Source organism: Leuciscus leuciscus (assembly GCF_965113295.1).
Source record: "Leuciscus leuciscus genome assembly, chromosome: 4".
Lineage (NCBI taxonomy): Eukaryota > Metazoa > Chordata > Actinopteri > Cypriniformes > Leuciscidae > Leuciscus > Leuciscus leuciscus.
The window spans coordinates 11,697,775-11,712,614 of record NC_138728.1 but is presented as its reverse complement, the minus strand read 5'-3'; the positions used below and the strand labels follow the sequence as shown (position 1 = coordinate 11,712,614).

The window sequence follows — 14,840 nt, the reverse complement described above, 5'->3', positions numbered from 1 at the left end:
ATTCCAATAGTAAGAGCAGAGTGTGCAGGTTGAATTAGCAGAGCAATAGTACAGCTGTAGATAAAATAGGCTACTGCAACCACACAACATAGCCTAATGGGAGACCTATAAGAGTTCAAAAGTGGACAAATTGTTTTGTCTTGCTTGCTCATCTGTGACCAGGACAACAAGTCTTTGTGGTGTATCCAGAGCTATGGTATCCAGGGTAATGTTGACATAGCACCACGTAGGAAGAACCACATCCAATAGAAGTACTGTCGACGCATGAGGAAGCTGCCTGAAAGGGATGTCCAGGTAGCCTATACTAACCTGGATTGCATCCGAAACACATAAAACCAACTGCTGGCCAACTCACTGCAGAATTAAATGCGCTCTCCTGTTTCCACCAATACTGTTCGTCGGGAGCTCCACAGTCAATATTCATGGTCGGGCAAATCTTGGTGTGTGGACACAATGTGAAACATGTATTGTTCTCTGATGAGTCCACCATGGGAGTTACGGTGTGGAGAAGCCCCAAAGAGGCTTAAAGGGGTGGTATAATGCTCTTTTCACAAGATGTAAAATAAGTCTTTGATGTCCCCAGTGTGTGTGTGTGTGTGTGTGAAGTTGTAGCTCAACATACCCCACAGATATTTTTATATGGCATGTTAAAAGTTGTCACTTTTTGAGGGTGAGCAAAAACGCACCGTTTTTGTGTCTGTCCCTTTAAATGCAAATGAGCTGCTGCTCCCGGCACAGGGAGTGGAGCTTCAACAGTTTGTGTCCCTTTACCTCACACAGACATGCACTGAAAATTTCAAAAACATTAGCATTACATGTGAGGAATGGCTCACAATCCCTCTGCTCACTGTGAAGGGCTTGTATCTTTCATTCCCAATATGTATTGCTGGTTGGCTGCAAAAGGAGGCCCAAATTAATTATTGTGGTCTAAAACCAGGTGTGTCAGTTTCATTGTCCATCCGCTGTTGCATAAGATCTTTGCAGCTCTTGGTTCATTTCAAGTCAGACATGATGACTAAATGAATTACTCTCAGTTCAGTAGTTGAGTTGACACTGTTCACACAGGATGCTGATTCACCAAAAAGAAACGGCTCATAAATGTCACTCATTCGTGTATTTCACTGTTGTAATTATCTATATTATGTATAATTTACACCTTTATTAATTAAATTTGTTATTTGTTAAACAATAGTTTGATATTTTTGTACATTATTAAGACCTTTATTTACCAAACCGTTAGGCTACTTTTGTGCTGTACAAGTTTTTGCACAAATTTTAAGAATCAGTCCTTGTAATATGTACATTTGCTGAACAATAATCTGAATATTGGGGAGTAGAGGGGCACATCCCATTATGGTGGACCTCTACGACTTTGAACCTGATCTCTTCAAAGTTGAGCAGTAATCTCTGAATGGTAAGTTAAATTAATGAAAATATTGAATAAAAAGGTTCTAAAAAAATCTGGCACAAATTACACTGTTTTGGGAGACTGACCCTTTGCTTAAATAATATAATATGTAATTAATTATATATATATATATATATATATATATTTTTTTTTTACTGTGCGAGGAGTAATCAATTATTTATTTTTTGCTTGTTTTATTCTGTTCTTTAAAGCTTTTCTCTCTATTAGATAATGGAAAAGTTTTGCATTTACATTATTACATAAATAACTTTTATTACATTTATCACAAGTATGTATCATTTAACATTTACATTTCTGACTTCATACATGCATGATTTGAAAAAAAGAATAATCCATCTTTGCTTTCCAGACAACTTTCAGTCTTTTCCGGTCTCTTTCTTCTCTATTTCTCTTTTTCTCTCATGCACATATATCTCTCACACATTGGCATAACAGACTAAAATGAAAAGATCTTCCAAACAGCACATTTCCATATAGATGACTTCAAATACACATTAATTTTATATTTCAGTTTTTAAACAGTTTCAAATAAATCGTCCACTTTATTCACACACATCCAATGAATGTAAACAAATGCATCAGATTCCGTTATCATTTATTGATATTGATAAAGGTGCATTACATAGTTCATCTCTGTAATGATGTCCATCACCTTCCTGTAACCCAGGTCGTATCATACCCATGCAACTCAGATGCATAGCTTGGTTACAATACAACCCCGGGTCACTGGATGGCATCTAACTTTCGTGAATTGGATCATTTCATATTTAAGAGACTACAAAATCAACATAAAATACAAAATATCTAATACAAATCTAACATTTGTCTTATTTTGAATTTTAGATGATATAAAAAGTAGCACAATACATTATAAACTGAATATAATTGTCAAACATGCAGGTTATTGATACTGTTACGTTTGTATGAACGGAATATATAAATATTAAGATTGTACATCTACATATGAAGAGTTCAGATGCAAAAGCCTCTAAGTGCCTTCTGAAATTTTTAAGTTCAGTAATTTCTCTTAAATAGCAATGAAAATTACCTATTAATTTTCATTTAAGTGAAATTACTGAACTTAAATATACGAGCTTGATAAAAATTATCATTCTAGAAGAAAATTTCAGATGGCACTTAGAGGCTTTTGCATCTGAACTCTTCATATATAAACAGAAAACATATTTCTTCCAGACCAGTTCAAATGAAAGACCTGTAAATAATCAATTAACATTAAAAAAGTAACTGAACATTTTTGATTTTGATTACTTCTGTCCAAATAAAGAACTCAAATTAAACTAACAAATCTAAAATATGCATACTTCAGATGAATAAATTCTCAGGTTATGATGCTACATTTCATTAATTATAATAAATAATAAACAAAATTCACATTGTAAAATGCTCCCAACCTATAAGACAATACTTACCTGCCAAAACCAGAGAAAAGAAATGGCAAAGAGACAGGGGAAGAGAAGAGTCTCCAAGGAGAAATGAAGGAACTGAAGTGAGTTGTATAAAAAGAGGCCGGATTTACAGTTTAACACTCTTTATCTCTCCCCAGATTATCAAAATTTACCCACAATCTAAGTCTCAGCTAACAAGATAAACTGCCAGTTTGGACGTAATCCCTCTGTGCCATCAGTACGTTATGGGGATTTTTAGGGATTGGTTTAGGTAAATCTGGTTTCCAGATTATGGCTCATCCTTGTGCTTGGGGACCTTAAGAGTTTGGTTTGCCTTTCGCCTGCTTATACTGCTGCTCATGCAATAGAAGCCAAGCTAATAAGCTTGTTTGGCCTAAAAAAAAAAACTAGGTCAAATACTTTAAGTTACCTGTTATATTACCTTCAATGCGATTTAGCGCATCCGAACCAATCTATCAGGATCCAGTGATTTAGGACAGTGTTTTTAGTACGGAGAAAATGCTTCAAAAGCTTCCAAACCATTTAAGTAAAGTGTCTTAAAATTATGGACCAGTCAGGAAATATATACAATGTGTATAATTGCCTTGAAGTCAGCTGAGGGATATAGTACAGTATTTTATACTGTACCAAGAGAATTTCAATTTATTTGTATAGTGCTTTTCCCAATACATATCAACTTAAAGCAGCTTTACAGAAAATGCATGTGTCTACATTACAATTTAGAGTGATCTGTTATCAGTGGCGACTGGGTGCAAGTTATGCATTTCAGAAATGTACATATACAAATCACGCAGTTAGCTAACAATGTATTAATTTAAGGCGGAAACAATGAGCTCATCGATGTAATGGATACATGTTGTTACCAAATGATTCCACTGATTCATTACAAACCTGAAAGCCTGATCTAAAATTATTGGAAAGCAAAATGCAGGTCAAATGTGGACCAATATGTGGTTTCATTGGGCTGTTGAGGGCATTTAGTTATATAGTGCATTATACAATTCAGATTGTTTCACAGCAGCTTAACAGCGGAAATATCAGTGTCAATTTAGCAAAATTAATCAATTATGTAACAAACTCAATTTCAGCTGTAAAGCAGCTCTAAAGAAGACAATGGTGTCATTATTCAGCTCAGCTCAATTAAGTTCAGTTTTCATTCAATTTAATTCAATAAAAGTGTCAATGCAAAGTTCATGAATTAAGAAACAAACTCAAATCAACAATAAAGCAGCTCTACAGAAGACAATAATGTTCAGTTCAAGTCAGTTCACTGCTGATTCAATTTAGTTTAACAAGTTTAATTCAGCTATAAAGCAGCTCTACAGAAGGCATTAGTGACCTTATTCAGCTCAAGCAAGTTCAATGTTGATTCAGTTCAGTTCAATAACAGTGTGGACGTTGCGAAGTTCATCAATTATGAAGCAAATTCAATTAAGCTTAGGCTAAAGCAGCTCTACTGAAGACAATACTGTCATCATCCAACTCAGTTCAGTCCAAGTTTATTAAAAGCTCAAGATAATATTACTGAATATTTATTTTCTTTTAGAATTGTCTTTCTAGATGTTGAATACGCGGTACTACTGTTGTTTTTATGCTGTAATTCAACCTAAAACATATATATAACAACACGTGTTGCCTAATCATGTTCTTAGAGATGTTGAGTGTTGAGTGTAATTCGCATGGACAGGGCGGATTATCCCGGCAACATGTCCGGAAGATCACCCGGAGGATAATCTTCCTTTTCATCCCCAACTTTTCACACTAGGCAAGACTTTGAGGATTTTATAAAAGGCTATCCCGTCTGCATTCGTTCAGTCAGGCTGCTCATTGACTTCACTAGGACACCGTGCTAGAACAAGGCCTCTAACGGCTCAACCATGGACGCGTGGGCCGTTCAGTTCGGGAACCTTTCCAAAATCAGCCCCTTCGAGGGCCCACAGTACCACCTGGCCCCCAAGTGGGCTTTCTACTTGCAGGCAGCTTTCATGGGCTTCGTATTTTTCGTGGGCACCCCTCTGAATGCCATCATCCTCTTCGTTACAATGAAGTACAAGAAGCTTCGACAGCCTCTCAACTACATCCTGGTGAACATCTCCCTAGCAGGCTTCATTTTCGACACATTCTCTGTAAGCCAAGTATTCGTCAGCGCTCTAAGAGGTTATTACTTCCTCGGTCCAACGTTATGCGCGATGGAAGCAGCAATGGGAGCTATTGCGGGTAAGAAGCAGAGTCTATGAGTTTGAACAGCATAGACATTACGTTCAGATTGGTGTGCTGATTGCTTGTCTTGTTCTCGCAGGTCTTGTGACGGGATGGTCCCTTGCTGTTCTGGCTTTCGAGAGATACGTGGTCATCTGCAAACCCTTCGGAGGCTTCAAGTTCGGACAAAGCCAGGCCGTCGGTGCCGTGGTGTTCACCTGGGTCGTGGGTACCGGCTGTGCCACTCCTCCATTCTTTGGATGGAGCAGGTGAAGGAAATTTGCTTGGTGAAATATTTGGAAACACACACTCATAATTTTAAGGATTGATTTGAATTTACATTTGAATGTACAGATACATTCCCGAGGGTCTCGGCACAGCCTGCGGACCTGACTGGTACACAAAAAGCGAGGAGTACAATTCAGAGAGCTACACTTACTTCCTCATCGTCACCTGCTTCATCATGCCAATGACCATCATCGTCTTCTCTTACTCACAGCTCCTGGGAGCCCTGCGTGCTGTGAGTGTTCCAACTCATTGCTTTTTAGTAGACAGAAATAGATAAAAATGTGTCGATTTTTATGATTTTATTTTATTGCATATATTCAGGCAATATTTGTGGTTTATGTATGATTAATATATTAATAAGCATCTAGTAATTATTTAATTAATTAATTTGCTTCTGATTTCAACTTCTGGCCATGCTTAAATCAGGCTCAATTATGTTCTTGCATGAAAGCAATGCAGAACAAAATAAATGTAATTTTTACAAACTGTCAGATTTTTCTTAATGGAAATTTAATTGCATTTCATTTCTTCAAAGCATTATAAATTACAATGACCTTCCCATGAGCTATTAGGCATTTATTAATAACACTGAATTTTCCATGACTTTTCCAATCGGATATGGATTAAATATAAGGATATTATTTATATATATAAATATGTGTGTGTGTGTGTGTGTGTGTGTGTGTGTGTGTGTGTGTGTGTGTGTGTGTGTGTGTGTGTGTGTGTGTGTGTGTGTACTTCATCAAAATAAACATGGATATTTCAAAAGCTATAAAATTAAATGCTGGAAATGTTTCAATATTTATCCACAGGTTGCAGCCCAGCAAGCTGAGTCAGCCTCTACCCAGAAGGCAGAGAAGGAAGTGTCCAGGATGGTTATTGTAATGGTTGGCTCTTTTGTGCTGTGCTATGCCCCCTATGCCGCAACTGCTATGTGGTTTGCCAATGCTGATGAATCAAACAAAGATTACCGTATGGTAGCCATCCCAGCTTTCTTCTCAAAGAGTTCATGCGTATACAATCCTCTAATTTACGCCTTCATGAACAAACAGGTGAGATGGACACCACACGTGTGTTGAATAATAACTGTGCACACGCAGAAAAACACTAATCTTCCATTTTGTATTCTAGTTCAATGCCTGCATCATGGAGACGGTATTTGGCAAGAAGATTGATGAGGCGTCAGAGGTTTCCAGCAAGACCGAAACCTCTTCTGTGGCTGCATAAATTATTCCACTCCATATTTAAAATTTCTCAGGACCTGTTTTCCTGTTATACTCCCCCTGATTGTTCAAATCCCGTACCTTTACACATTGTCAAGGGCCAAGGGAGCCCCTTTGTCCCGAAGACACAGCCCACTGGATGGCCAAACCGGGGGCGATATCCTACTATCCTTTCTATGCAGAACTGGTACATCTTAAAATACCTCTTTTCTTTATTTTTTTGTAATGAAAAACATTGCTATTTCATGTTAAAACAATGCATTATGCATTGATGATGAAGTAGAATATTTCATTTTATCAACTTGCAAAAGAAAATCAAAAAAAAAAATGATAATAATTGAGACGAATGGACTCAGGCAAACTGAAAATGGAAATTCCTGACTGACCCATTAGGCACGATGCATTATACTGGCGTTTTTTATTCAGTCACAATGAGAGCTGAAGAAAACTAAGCATTGAGAATATTCTAACACCCCATACCAATCAAAAGTGCTTGTTTCGACAAAAGAGCACAATGTAACTAAGCGGTTTATTCTCCTCTCCTCTAAAGAACATACTCAGGCCCCACTTTCTGGCTGGCTTAGCCAAGATAAATAAGATCACAAGGAATTATCCAAGTCCATCCGCTTGTTTGCAGCTGAGGAACCTTTCATTGGAAGTTTGCTGGTAACAAATAATGAGCGACAGCTCTTGTCCAATCACTGGCTTCATGACGTCGGATCTCTAATATCTGTATCTATATTACCTCTGTACATGTTCTGTTGTAATTAGACATGCAGTGTGCATGCATTTGTACATGTTCACAGTTTTTTAGAATTAATAAAGATTTATATTGTTTGATGCATTTTTTTCTCTCTACCTGTTGGTTTCTATTAATCAACTGAAATGGCCTTTATCCCATTGCCTGAAAGACTAAAATCAACAAATCAGTCGAGGGTGATAGATTTAAACATGTCGATATATAACATATTACTTTTATATTCCATTTCATCTATTAACTTTCAATAAGTAGGTACAATAGGTTAAAAAAGATAAATGCATGAGCAAAACCCATTTTGCATTGGAATATATATACACAGTGGTGATATCTGACCTAGGGAAATGGGCTTCTTTTCACTTTATTCAAACGTTGTGCCTGGTAAAACTAATGTGCGTGTACTATGTTTCAATTGTATCATTTGTCATGACGCAATGAAACATACCAAATTGTGAAGACATAATTTTTGACCAAGTGGTCATACCAAGCTATATTATTAGCTTGGTATATTATCAGATGTTATTTTGTGGGTTTCAGTGAAAACGGCCAGATGGAAGAAGCTGTCTTCTGCAACCGAGGAGGACATTGTTGAAATGGCTAAATCTGATCAATTGGTTTTGGATATTGCTTGCGTGCAGGATGTGAATGGTCACAATGTCCACAGAATTATTTCAAAGCACAGTGAGACCACTACCATGCACAATGTAAAGTGCTGTGGCTGGTCAGGGAAGACTAGTGAGCACTTTGACTGGAGGATGAAAAATCACCTGAATGTAGGACCACTTTCAAACAGCTTCTAAAGACCTGGATGAGACCTCCAACCTCCAATTTCATCTTGAACTGTAAGCCACAAGAGGCTGGAGGTTGTGTACCAGTAAAAAAACAAAACATTTATTAGTTTTATCTGCAAAAAAAACACCCTGCATTTGCCAAAGAAAATTAGGACTGGTTTGTGGAAGACTGGAGCAGTGTTCTGCAGTCCAACAAGTCCAAATTTAACAACCTAGCATTGGATGGTGTCAGGTATGTTCAGAGACGACTGGAGTGTTTTAATACCAAATGCATGCGTGGCACCAAGCATGGCAGGGGGAACATAATGGTAATGATGCAGCATGTCTGCAGCAGGTGTTGGAAGAATATACAACATTTCTGGCACTTTGAAAATGGACCAACACTTAGGAATCTTGCTGAACACAATGTAGCCTAGTATGGAGGATCTTTGGAGAGCAAATCTGTATTTTCCAACATGATATCAATCCATGATATATGATCACGCAATATCATGCTCAGCATTTTGAAGTCTTCAAGTGGGCTACTCAGTCCTCTGACCTTCATGCCATTGAAAACATTTGGGAAATTATAAAGCTGAATTGCGAGAAGTCATGCAGGTCTTCCAATGAAGCTAAACTTTGGAAAAGAAGTTAAGCACGACATGCACAAAGTTTAGTGAGTAAATGCCCTGCAGAATGGCTGCTGTAATCAAAAACAAAGGAGAAACCACAAAATATTTACTGATTACATTGTAGTTTCCATTATGCTTTTTGTTTTTCTATGCTTTGTCTGCATAATACAATAAAACCCATAAGGTCTTCTTCCCAATTTAACATACTCCTCATATTTTGATTGTTTAATGAATCTGAAGTGTCATTAAAAGTATTATTTAAATGTTCTTCTATTTTAAGATTTTATATTTCTTCTGTTATATGGAATCTCAAACAAAATGACAGACAGAAAGTAATCACTGAAAAAAGATAATCAGTCATAATTCTTTATTGACAATTTGTTCTTTTCAAGATACAGTCTATTGAGCTAAAACAGCACCATTTGAAGGAAGTCACCTGAAAACCTTAGGTGCTAAAACATTTTATATTGGGGAAAAAAATGCATTAATGGACCACAAAGGATGCTGCTATGCTTGTCACATGGCAAATTTGTTACAAACATCATATAATTGATAGTGTATTTCAAATAATGAAATTGAAAGCAACAAACTATTCAGCAATGTGTTCGATTGGACCCTATGAACCAAAATTATTAGAAGTTTTAGACATATAGCTCAAACTGAAGACCCAACTCAAATTAGTGAAAGGCACAATGAGAGATGAGTGCTGAGAATCTAGGAGTCTCATTCATGGGATGCGTGAATGATTTTTTCCTAAATAAATATAGAAAGAAAACAGTATATTGCCTTTAGAGAGAAACGGAGAGGGTCCACATCATCTTATAATCAATGTTTGTGCCAGGACAAGTACACACAGGAGAAAAATGTGAGATTACATGTATAAAGCTATAAACATATTCACATAAACGTGTAAATATATACATGTATTTTATACCTATTTGTATAAACCCAACCAATCTGAGAGCTTTCAGTTCAGTATCCCAATGAACAGGACTGTGAACAGCAAGGGGAGCTGATCATAGATCAGTAACATGTATAAAACTGCCTTGAATTTAGGTCTGAATAAACAGCTTTGCATTATCAAATATAAACAGTAATTGAAATGATAAAAATGATGTACATGGACCACGATTCTAAAGACAGATCAAACAAACACTGATAACACACTTTACAGTAAAAACCAAAAACTAAATAAGAATGCATGTCGGAATGCATTTCCATGTGCAAAAAGAGAAAACAATCTATCAAGTGAACTAAATCTGAGGATTTAGTGTTGTATTATGATGAAGCAATATAAAATAAATTATATTCTTTTACCAAAACAAGTTCAAAATTAATTTTCTATTATACTAGAAAAAAAAAAGAATTAAAATTCATCATGTCGAACTAACGCCTCCCCAAAGTCAGTCGCTTGACTTCCCACAAACAAATCATACTTGTTGAGTATTTCCTCTTTGGTGAGTTTGCCATTCTGAAAAACAGTGAGACAGACTCAGTTTTAATGATTTCAATGATAACTTTACAAAAGCTGACAAAATAAGTTATGGTGGGCTTACCTTGTCTGTGTCAGACTCGTACACCAGATGCTTCGCTTCGGCTTCTGCGTGGTCATAGTCGGCCGGCAGGATCCAGTCCATGGTTTCCTCTTTGTCCATCTTTCCATCCTTGTTCTTGTCTCTAAACTCTGAAAACTGCTCTCGCTCTGTCGCCACCCATTCTGGCTCGTCCATTTCATCCTCATGGTTGTACATGTCGCCTGATATTCAAACAAATTTAACCGATTTTAAGCTATAACTACACATTTACTTCTTATTGCAATGTATAAAAACATATGAAAACTTTAAAAAAACACTTTCAGATTTTAAATATCATACCTAATACTGTATTTCACTCACCAATATACTCCTCTAGGTCGATAAAACCATCACCATTCTTATCAATATCCTCCATAGTTTCCTGATGATAAAATTGAAGGAGGAAGATCAGTGAAATAGGCAAGAGAAAATAACATTTAAAACAGGAAACATCCTAAGCAGATTCTATGATCTTCCTTCATACATGTGCTGATGGGCTAAATTCGTCAGTGCACATAATTAAGAAGAAAAAAAGTTTGTTGTTTTACTTTCTAATCAACATCACCAGTATTTTTATTTTTAAACCCCTACCAAAATACCAAGATCCATTCTGGAATGAAGCACCCGCTTTTCTATGATCCAATCAATTCCCAATGGATAAAATTACTCTATTTTCTCACTGAATTACACATTTCACTCAGAAATACACTACCATTCAAAGGTTTGGGATTGGTATTTTTTTTTACTTTTTAAAGAAATTAATACTTTTAATCAGCAATGGTGCTTAAAATTGATCAAAAGTGGCAGTGAAGACATTTAAAATGTCACAAAAGATTTCAAATGAAAGCTGTTCTTTTGTACGGATTCCCGGCACATGAGAGAAAATAAACAATTCGTTCCCATGACTTACTAATAAGTCGGCACAACTAATTTGTTCCCTCGTTTTAAGTAAATTGTGTGCACATTATAATAATTTGTTCCCTCATTTTACTAAACCGTGTGCACATTATAATAATTTGTTCTCTTGTTTTACTAAACCGTGTGCACATTATAATAATTTGTTCTCTTGTTTTACTAAATCGTACACACGATATAATAATCCGTTCCCTCGTTTTACTAAATCATGCGCACAATATAATAATTGTTCCCTCGTTTTACTAAATCTTGCACACAATATAATCATTGTTCCCTCGTTTTACTAAATCGTGGGCATGTTGTAATAATTTGTTCCCTTGTTTTAGTTAAAGGTATAGCGGAGGATGTTTTACTTCCTGGTGGGTAACCTATACTATTGGTCCTCCTAATTGTCAATCATTCTGGTGAATCAATCAAACTTTTCAAAAAGTGGAGAGGGCAGGTCTTATCTAAAATTTGGAAAGATCCTCCGCTATACCTTTAAGTGTGGCCCAATTATGTGGCTATGATTTACTAAAACGAAAATGAATTGTTAATTCGTGGCCATAATATATAGTATATTTAATTTTGTCCGCAAGTGGCCTAAACTCCAAACGTCAAATTACAAAAGTAAAATGGGATGCGGACGTCAAAACGGGTTTCACAATAATTTTAGCCTGGGATAGAACTGACATAATAGAAACAGACCCACCAACACAACAATGTCCTTCATATGTTCATACTCCTCAGGATGTAGGAAGGCAGTAAACTCCTCTTTGTTAGCGATGTGGTCTCCATTTCCATCAGCCATTTTAAAGCGCCGTTCATCTCTGGCCATCATCTGCTTGTAGTTGTAGCCGTCATCAGGTTCAGGATCATCTAGAAAAACACAGACGGCACTAATTATTATTAAAATACAATTTTTTTCTATTCTGCTTGACAATTCTGTCATCATTTACTCACTCATGTTGTTCCAAATCTTTATGACAGACTTTCTTCTCTGGAACACAAAATATGATATTTTGAAGAACTGTTTTTGTTCATAAAATGAAAGTCAGTGGGATCTAAAACAACATTGGATGCCACTGACTTTCATTATATGATAAAAAAAAAAAACATTTTTAAAAACATCTTTTGTGTTCCACATCAGAAAGAAATTCAAGTTTGGAATTACATGCGGCTGAGTAAATGATGACAGAATTATATGTTTTGTGCGACCAATCCTTTAAGGTTGTTTATAAAAAGAGACTGCATTTTTACCAAGGTAGGTGCCGTATGTGATATTCTTGTATTCATCCCAAGAGATCATGCCATCGTTATTCATGTCAAAATCCTTCCATTGCCTATCCACATTGTCATAGATGTACTTCTTTTGAGCCTTTTTGATCCATGCTTTCAGCTCAGCCTCTGTGACAAAACCATCCTCGTCTGCATCAATCTTATCCACAATTTTACTGAAAGGCAAAATAAGAAGAACAAAAAGAAAATTCACTGTAAGAATGTCCTCTCTTAATTATTTTTTGTGCAGTCACATATGTTGCAGGAAACTACCAACTCAAAGAAAATAATGACTTCCGCTCATTTTTGTTCCAGCAAACACCCCTTAACACTCAGCACAATCCTTACCCAAGCCTATTCTTGCTTTCCTCTGGGGTCAGGTCATCAAAAGACTTGGCTTCCTCCTCCCCAAGGAATGCATCGTGGTCATAGTCAAAGTTTGCGCCATCGTCGTGCTCTTTGCTGCTGAGCTGCGCATCATGGTGGACACGGTCTTTCTTCTCTGTGGGTTTGCTGGTGGCATAAACCACACACAGAGCAAAGCACATCAACAGAGGCCTAATCTCCATCTTCATCATGTAAGCTCTGAGGAAAGAGAGAGCAAATATTAACATATATATGTTCCAAATCCCTTTTAAACTAAAATAATACTGACCACAATATTTCTAGTGTGGCTATGTTTAAATAACCACTGTGCAAACATAACTGTATGAGTTAACAAGGTCTGTTTGAATCAGTGTATGTAAACACTGTGTGTGTTTGAGTAAGAAGTGCGAAATACATGGCTGCATTTATAGGGTCAGAAATACAGTAAAACAGTAATATTGCTGAATATTATTACAATTTAAAAGAACTTTTTTCTTAATATATTTTAAAATGTCATTTATTCATGTGATGGCAGAGCTGAATTTTCAGCATCATTACTTCAGTCTTCAGTGTCACGTGATCATTCAGAAATATTATGAATAGAAAGTTCAGTAGAACAGAATTGATTTGAAAATGTAAAGACATTTATAATGCTACAAAGGATTTCTGTTACTTTTGGACAATTTAGTTTGTCCTTGTTGAATGAAAGTGTTACAATCTTTCACAAATAAAAAAAATATTGACCCTGAACCTTTGACCGGTAGTGTAAATGTGTGTAGCAGAGGAAAGAGAACCATCATGACTGGCAAATTATCAGACAGAACCTTTGACAGGAAACTGACATAGACAAAAAGATGTTTCCAGAGAGAAAAAAAAAAAAAAGGTGTAATAAAGATGATGAAACCGAGAAGTAGCACAGCCAAGACAAGCGTCCAAGACACATCAAGTAAAATTAGCACAAAACTGGTCTAAACTGGTGGGCATGGCGCAAATTCTGATGGGACATTTTAGAAACACATTGCTAAATGAAAGTTATAATGCAATTCTACATAATAAAAATGCAATAATAAGGTTATCACAGTGACCTGCATCATGCTGCATGCCTTTAAATACTTTCAGTCTCAATCAGAGATTAGTCACACCAGAAATAAATCACATGTTGACTGCATTAGCAGTTTCATTTGGACTTTGGTAGGCACTAGGCACAGTAATATGAGAAACAGTTATAATGTTTTGGTCTCATATAAAAATAACACAAAAGCTTTTACTACTGGTTAACATATACGTAAACAAAAACTAAGAAAGATATGATCCAAAAGCACAAATAGAGGCCAACAAGTTACCTTTCGGCACATAAGATGTAATGGCAGTCTCGGTCACCATTCACTTTTATTGTATGGAAAAAAATGCAATGAACGCAAATGGTGACTGAGGCCGTCTGTCCTCTACCATTCTAGTTTTGTTTTCACAGATGAAAGAAAGACATTTATAACAACATTATAAAGTCACTGATAACAGCATTTTAATTTGGAGGTAAACTAACGTTTTCCCTTTAATAATCAATACTAACTGTCCCTTTAAGTGAGTCGTCATTACAACGTACACGGTCAGGCAATGCAATGGTCAAACATATTTCTATATAGTACAAACAAACACATATAAAAATGCAAACTTACCTAGATTTAGAACGAAGCCGAAATACTCAGACACAATACTGGGGGGTCTTTAGTTCAATCTGCAAACCCCTGTGCCACACCGTTTTTCGGACGAGAACAACGATGCAATCCAATCACAGCGCGAGTAGTGAAGTCCGTCCACTGCCATTGGGCCACTTCAGCACTACAAACCCCGGATGTAAAGGAAACCGTTGTTTAATAATGCGCTGACTCCGCGCACTCTCTTTTAATTGGCTACAGTCAAACGGGAAACCAATCAGCACAAGATACTACAAAATCGGTTGATGCGTCGCTCAAGGCCGTTGTTCACCTAGTGAATTGTCTTAT

The 14,840-nt window shown here is 36.4% G+C and overlaps 2 protein-coding genes across 3 annotated transcripts; one reads left to right on the top strand and one right to left on the bottom strand.

The window, feature by feature from the left end:
- Window positions 1-1,392: 1,392 nt before the first annotated feature.
- Window positions 1,393-7,403, top strand: opn1sw1 (opsin 1 (cone pigments), short-wave-sensitive 1). Its single transcript, XM_082168090.1, has 6 exons — window positions 1,393-1,414; window positions 4,622-5,073; window positions 5,156-5,324; window positions 5,410-5,575; window positions 6,156-6,395; window positions 6,475-7,403. The coding sequence occupies exons 2-6, from the start codon at window positions 4,734-4,736 to the stop codon at window positions 6,568-6,570; spliced, it is 1,011 nt and encodes a 336-aa protein (XP_082024216.1). The 5' UTR covers window positions 1,393-1,414; window positions 4,622-4,733; the 3' UTR covers window positions 6,571-7,403.
- A 1,674-nt stretch (window positions 7,404-9,077) lies between these two features.
- On the bottom strand, window positions 9,078-14,672 carry calua (calumenin a). 2 transcript variants are annotated; one of them, XM_082167019.1, is made up of 7 exons: window positions 14,514-14,672; window positions 12,820-13,056; window positions 12,454-12,647; window positions 11,906-12,072; window positions 10,621-10,681; window positions 10,282-10,481; window positions 9,078-10,196 (listed from the first exon to the last, which is right to left on the bottom strand). In XM_082167019.1, exons 2-7 carry the CDS (start codon window positions 13,047-13,049, stop codon window positions 10,092-10,094), a joined length of 957 nt encoding a protein of 318 aa, XP_082023145.1. In that variant the 5' UTR covers window positions 13,050-13,056; window positions 14,514-14,672; the 3' UTR covers window positions 9,078-10,091. The 2 variants fall into 2 exon arrangements, with proteins under 2 accessions (XP_082023145.1, XP_082023146.1); XM_082167020.1 differs by lacking the exon at window positions 14,514-14,672 and adding an exon at window positions 14,181-14,204.
- Window positions 14,673-14,840: the final 168 nt, after the last annotated feature.